Source organism: Priapulus caudatus, unplaced genomic scaffold, assembly GCF_000485595.1.
Source record: "Priapulus caudatus unplaced genomic scaffold, Priapulus_caudatus-5.0.1 Scaffold514, whole genome shotgun sequence".
Lineage (NCBI taxonomy): Eukaryota > Metazoa > Priapulida > Priapulimorpha > Priapulimorphida > Priapulidae > Priapulus > Priapulus caudatus.
Window position 1 is genome coordinate 127844 of NW_014577575.1, and position 7698 is coordinate 135541.

A 7698-nucleotide genomic window follows, 5' to 3' on the forward strand; every position below is an offset into this window, starting at 1 on the left:
AATCACGCTGAAAAAAAATCATAACAGCACTTCGTATCGAACTCGGCCCCCAGAGGGCGCTGCTGACGGCACGCAAGAAGGCGCTCGGCGGCAAACAGACAAGACTATATATATACATATACAAATTTCACGGTAGTAATCGTTGAGAACTGCTCTCTAAGGCGCCGAAACGTAGAGCACAGAGACTGAACGGAGAACGCCGGTGAAGTTAGTCAGCGATGGTCATCGTTCCGGGATGATCAATCCTGCCACACTTGGTGCCGCACATCCGGTGCACCATGATGCAGCTCGCAAATTCCTCGCTGCTGGCGGCGTTGGTGGCGCACCCTACGAAGCCTTCCACGCATCGCTCCACGTAGCACTCTGCAATGCAGCGCATTACAGGCAAGTTATCGGCTGCTGTTATAGTACGTATGCACATATAGATAGAGATAAAGCACATATAGACATAGCATCTAGAGCTCGACGATAGCATATATATGTAGATATAGACAGGAGTAGATTCTTCTATTATCTACTCCTGATATAGATAAAGCACATATAATCGTAGCATACACATATAGACGTAACATACACATATAGATAGAGATAAAGCACATATAGACATATAGCATACACATATAGACGTAGCATACACATATAGAAATGGATAAAAAACATATAGACGTAGCATACACATATAGATAAACATAAAGCACATATAGACGTAGCATACACATATAGAAATGGATAAAAAACATATAGTCATAACATGCACATATAGATATAACGTACATGTATAGGCATAATATACACATAAAGACATAACATATAGCGATATCTATACCAACTAATAGGCATTTTAGAATGCCTGGCCCTTCGGAACAAGCGATTCCTCTTCCGCATGCATAGATTACAACAAACCAAGCAAAGATAATAAATATAAAAATAAAAATAATTATATAAAGATAATAAGGAGCCTTATTGCAAATAATCTTACGAGGGACATGGGTAATGGCCTATTTTATTTGCAACCAGTTACAGGGGTAGAAATTAGTTTGAAAATTTAGTTAATTTACAGGCCTGCCGGGCCTGTAGGTAAGGGATTTTAAAGGCCCGCATCATGATCGAGATCGGGGCCTGATCGGGCCTGGTGCACGCACCAAGTTTTAGCCAATGAAAATTCAGCCTATATCGGGCCCGCATTGCAAATAGAAAACGGAGCAAATCTTCGTGCTGTCTCAGTGTTTATTTATCGAAGATATGATAGGAAAAGCCGGGCTGATTTCGATTCAATGTGGCAGGTGTAATGTTATTCTGCTATAGTATATAACCTGACATTATATAACCACACTTGCGAAAAGAGTCATACCTGAACAACAGAAGCTGGCAGTTGCCTCTCCGCAACCATCCACACAAAAGCAGAAGCGGTTCATTTTCCGCTGTTATGTATATATTACTATTACTATTAGTAGTAGCCTATAACTGTGTTTGTTATTAGCAAAGATCGTACAGTGCCGGAGGATACGATCTTTGGTTATTAGCATGTGAGACGCCACTACATGGGGCGCTTCGATCGCATATGCGGCACTTGCGTTGAGCTTCATGTCAGGCTAAGGATTTCAATTGGACGGATCCACAGAGCTGTAAATAATAATTATAATAATACATAATATAATTATTTACAGCTCAAATGTCGAATTATTTACGACGCGACGTTATACCGTGCGCATGTGCGCTCGCGCGTGTGTGCCTGTGTGCTTGCGCGCGTGGGGTACGTGTGTCTGTCAGTCTGTAGGCGAGTGCCTGCGTGTGTGCGTTCGTGTGCTTGTATGTCTGCGCACGCACGCGCGCCTGCATATTTTGTATGTGTATGCCCGTGCGCGTGTCCATGCGTGCGTGTGTGTGTGCGTGTGTGCTGAAAACATTTGCGCGTCCGTGATGTACTATATGTATATATGCGCCTAAAATGCGCCCGACCGTAGGCCTACGTGCGTGCGTGCTTGTTGTAAAGAAGTTACACGCGAATAACACAGCAAAATTCCGCCCACCCATTTTTTTAGATTTGACTTGAATTTGCCTACCTGTAAGTAGAAGTAGTCACCGGAACAGTAAGTGAGGAAAAAAGATGATGGTAACTGTTCATTCACAATCACATCAATTGGAGACGAATCGCCAAAAATGAAGAATGCGTAAAGCGATTTACATGGGGGGGGGGGCAACATCGGAATGGCTTCACGAAATATGTAGGATTGAATATGATGACACGTTCCAGAAAAGCAACATAACTAAACATTTATTGCCTAAAATTAACCTAATGCAAATAGCTGCACACAGCATCACGCGTTGTCTATGGTGTGGAACTAGTTTCTTACATTACAGGGAGAAGTGTCAACATTAATAATAATAATAATAATAATAATAATAATAATAATAATAATAATAATAATAAATAATAAAAATAAATAATAATAATAATAATAATAATAATAGACACTATCGTAATCATAGACGATGCGAGAAAAAGAAAGTGCAAGAAACAACGAGTACATTGTAAGTGAAAGTTGTGCTTTTTGTGTTTTACGTACAGTTTTCCGCATGATATGCGTATATATGTATTCTGGAGTCGTATTCGCCTACAATAAATAAATAAAAAAAGACGCACGTAAGGCGTGAAGAACTGAAACAAAACAAAACAAAAATAAAATTGAATATATTAATTAAAACACGATATCAATATTGTTGATGATAACGCCAACTTTTATTTTTCAATCGATGAAGTTCTTCTACGACGCTTGTCATATATATATATAGTTAAATGTCAATGAGACCGCTCCGCATAGGTCTCTCTACTACACTCGGAGAGATTCCGGCCATCCACAATGATGCACGCCGCGATTGCAACGTAAAAACTACGTTTTCCCCTTCAAGAAGGGTCACGTTGATCAAGCAATCGATATTAGATCGCCGTGTTTCTCGATTTTTTTTTATCTGAGCGTCATCATGCCGCTAAATTGTGCATCGGCATGAACGCCTAAGTCCGCCTTACACGCTAAAATGACAATTGCAGGGCACCATAAGCTATTATCAAGAAGAAGAAGAATCAATAAAAATTATTCATATCTCATATAATCATCGACATACAACTACGCACGCGAAATCACGCTGAAAAAAAATCATAACAGCACTTCGTATCGAACTCGGCCCCAAAGGGCGCTGCTGACGGCACGCAAGAAGGCGCCTCGCGGCAAACAGACAAGACTATATTATACATATACAATTTCACGGTAGTAATCGTTGAGACTGCTTCTCTAAGGCGCCGAAACGTAGAGCACAGAGACTGAACGGAGAACGCCGGTGAAGTTAGTCAGCGATGGTCATCGTTGCGGATGATCGATCCTGCAGCACCTTGTGCGCCACATCCGGTGCACCATGATGCAGCTCGCAAACTCCTCGCTGCTGGCGGCGTTGGTGGCGCACCCTACGAAGCCTTCCACGCATCGCTCCACGTAGCACTCTGGCAATGCAGCGCATTACAGGCAAGTTATCGGCTGCTGTTATAGTACGTATGCACATATAGATAGAGATAAAGCACATATAGACATAGCATCCAGAGAGACCCGTGTACAAGATGGCGTTGCGCAAAAGAATGCGTACACGACACACATAGCATACACATATAGATAGAGATAAAGCACATATAGATATAGCATACACATATAGATATGGATAAAAAACATATAGTCATAACATACACATACAGATACAACGTACATGTATAGGCATAATATACACATAAAGACATAACAATACCACGTATAGATATAACGTACATGTATAGGGCATAATATACACATAAAGACATAACATACACGTATAGATATAACGTACATGTATAGGCATAATATACACATAAAGACATAACATACACGTATAGATATAACGTACATGTATAGGCATAATATACCAATAAGACATAAATATACACATATAAATATAACGTACATGTAGATAGGCATAATATACACATAAAGACATAACATACACGTATTAGACATAACGTAACATGTATAGGCATAATATACACATAAAGACATAACATACACGTATAGGACATAACGTACATGTATAGGGCATAATAACACATAATAGACATAACATGCACATATAGATATAACGTACATGTATAGGCATAATATACACATAAAGACATAACATACACGTATAGACATAGCACACACATAATATAGATACTGCGACTCTTGGGCATGCATTGTGGACGCCGATAATATTTGCGTTTTATAGACTGTAAAATTACATGGAGGCTTCAATTTGTGACGTCAGAGATTTGCGAACGTCTGCTAACAACCGCAAACTTAAAAAATAGTCATAGACAGCACTACACCCACTTACGCGCACACACAAGCACTATTCCATAAGCAAACATCTGTAAATAATTGCGTAAATTTTACGTTAGGCACACACACGCGCGCACGCGCACACATACGCGCACGCACGCACTCACATGCACGCACGCACACACACGCACGCAGAGAGCGAGAGAGAGATAGAGGAGAGATCAAGAGAGACAGAGAGAGAGAGAGAGAAAGAGAGAGAGAGAGAGAGAAGAGAGAGGAGAGAGAGAGAGAGAGGGGTGAAGGAGAGAAAGAGAGAGAGAGAGAGGGGGGGGAGAGAAGAGAAGAGAGAGAGAGAGAAAGGGGGAGAGAGACTATTTGACTTGCCGGGGGTTATATTTACATAGCTTTCATAACGTCATAAACACCGAATCCAAAATATTGAGGCTTTTTATTAAAACTAGTTGGCTAGTAAAATAGAGATGTCGTAAAAGCAAACTCATTAAACAGCAATAGTATCCATCATAGAAGTGCCAATATTTTTGTCGTTTTAGCAATGAGAATAAAATAATCACTATAAAAGCTTTTATCCTATTAACACTACCTTTATCCACCGCCGCTACAGCATCACGCCACCAACCCACGCTCACTCTACCACTACCCAGCCACCACTACCCACCCACCACTACCCACCCACTAATAAAGCACTATCCGCCCACCACGCCACAACGCACTTGCTCTACATACATCTTGGCATACCTACCAAAAATAGCTGTTGTCATCTCACAACCGTAGCCTCTAGATGATTCTGGAATGTTAACGGGCGATTTCAATGACGTGTTTTACGTGTCAGATGAACCGCATGCAGGTTGAGTTCTCATGCAAACAAACACTACGGTACATTGATACAGCTGCTACACAGAGATAGATAGATAGATAGATTGCTGGATAGATAGATAGATAGATAAATAGATAGATAGATAGATAGATAGATAGATAGATAGATAGATAGATTAGATCGATAGATGGATAGATAGATACGATAGATAGATACGATAATAGATAGATAGATAGATATACAGGCAGACAGCCAGGCGAGCGGACGGACGGATAGATAGTTAGATAGATAGATGGATAGATAGATAGATAGATAGATAGATAGATAGATAGAAGATAGATAGATTAGATAGATAGGATAGATAGATAGATAGATAGATAGATAGATAGATAGATAAATGTGAGTGTGTGTGAGAGAGCGCGAGTTAGAGAACGCTCTGTATCACAGCTAGTTAGCATAGGTTAATAGCGTCACATGTTAGGCTTACGTTTGATGGAGTGTTTTAGTATATGGCGGAACAAACGAACTCATGCAAGAATGCACATTACCTACAACCGTACGAAATCAAGCAGACGACAAGCACACTGCAAGCCGACATCACACAACAAATAACAAACAACGTATATATATATATATATATATACATATATATATATATGAGGAATAACAACGACATGGCGAGCAAATTTACGAAGGTATGCCTCGACAAGAAAATCTGAGTGGTAAACTTTTAAAAATGCAGGACAACATGCAAGTATTATTCTCAGTGTACAGTACGTTGTACACAAGCGCAATGATGGAGGTTGCTTCAAACGGCAAGCCCAAAATTCTGTAGAATGATCGGGAAGCTTGTTGGGCATCAAGTGTGCAAGAAAAGACTATACGATAACGCAAAATGGCGAACGTCCCAAATTTGTCGGCGGCTGGCAAAGCGATTTTGCAAGTAATTTGATCACTTAATTATATATTATAACCATGTTATATGAAGACGAGTAAACTTGATATGATAGTTTAATTATTCAAATACACATTCTGTGCCAATTTGGAAAGAAACACTCATTTCGTTTGAAAATATACGTGTACCAAAGTTCGCCACAGCAACCATTCCAATGGCAACGTCACCAAACCAGTTTCAACCAACTTGCCCAGTCAGGTATTACAATTAACGCAAATATCAATAAGAATTAGCAAATCACTTTCGAGATGTAAGCAGAACAAATTGTGGACAGATGGCTGCGAGAAAGAAGGGGGCGGTGTTAGCAGAGTGTCACACTATAAGGCCGGCATGCAGCATGCGCATGCGTGCGACCACGCATAAAAAACAACTGTTACGATCTATCAGTTAAAATCAACAGTATAAGGAACGCAGGTATATAGGTATAGAAGTAAAACGAAAACGTGAAGATTTATAATTACAATTAAAATTCTCTACCCATGAGTTACAGCTCCGTTCTCACTCGTAAAATGTATATATGAGTGAATATAAAACACGAATCGTTTTCATTCACATGAATGCAAGCACATGGGCAAGCACATGAATAAGAAATCTCTCGAACGGAGCGAATCTAATTTCGTGAATGTTCGTAAATCTAACTTCCGATCACAACTAATGGGTCGTAACAGTGGGTTCTTAACCTCCGCAGCGCGTGTGCATCAGCAAGCAAAAACAACTCGTTGTCATTCACGCCCGACCTGTTGCTCCTGGTTATATAGTTATACGATCACCTGTTTGTTACTCGAGGCTCACTTACCGTGTGGCAGGAGGTTTCCAGCATCCGGCGTGCGTTTCGTCCACCATACTGCGTGTAACGAACACAACACGCCACCGGTTACGTATACGTTCGTGTCTAATCGCCGATCGTAAAACCGCGCGATCGGCAACGCACCGCGTTTTATATCGCAATATAAATTTTTTTCCACGCAACTCCCGCGTCACGTCGTCATCGTCGGAGGCAGAGGTGGGAGGCAGTGGCGGAAGGCAGCGGGGGAGGCGATTGGGAGGCGATGGGGAGCGGTGGGAAGGCGGTGGGAGAGCGGTGGGGGAGGCGGTGAGGGAGGCGATGGGAGGCGTGGGGGAGGCGGTGGAGAGCGGTTGGGGGGAAGGCGGTGGCGGGCGGCGATGGGCAGGCGGGTGGGAGGCGGTGGGAGAGGCGTGGGGGAGGCGTGGGGGGAGGCGATTGGGAGGCGGTGGGGAGGCGATGGGGGAGCGGGTGGGAGGCGGTGGGAGGCGGTGAGGGAGGCGATTGGGGGGAGGCGGTGGGAAGGCGGTGGGGAGGCGATTTGGAGGCGGTGGGAAGAGCGGTGGGTGGAGGCGGTGGGAGCGATGGAGGCGGATGGGGAGGCGGTGGGGGAGGCGGTGGGGGAGGCAGTGGTGGGAGGCGGTGGGGAGGCGGTGGGGGGAAGGCGGTGGGGGGAAGGCGTGTGGTGGAGGCGGTGGGAGCGCGGTGGCGGAGGCGGTGGGGGAGGCGGTGGGGAGGCAGTGGTGGGAGGCGGTGGGGGAGTGCGGTGGGGGAGTCGCTGGCGGGA

The 7698-nt window shown here is 43.2% G+C and overlaps 1 protein-coding gene across 1 annotated transcript in view; it reads right to left on the minus strand.

The window, feature by feature from the left end:
- Nucleotides 1-208: 208 nt before the first annotated feature.
- Nucleotides 209-7698, minus strand: part of LOC106811203 — a 10305-nt gene continuing 2815 nt past the window's right edge. Inside the window, exons 3-6 of the mRNA XM_014814755.1 lie at nucleotides 6924-6971; nucleotides 5098-5142; nucleotides 3395-3496; nucleotides 209-363 (exon numbers count right to left, since the gene is read on the minus strand). Of these exons, the coding sequence (XP_014670241.1) occupies nucleotides 209-363; nucleotides 3395-3496; nucleotides 5098-5142; nucleotides 6924-6971 (350 nt within the window). The remainder of the gene's footprint in view (nucleotides 364-3394; nucleotides 3497-5097; nucleotides 5143-6923; nucleotides 6972-7698) is intronic.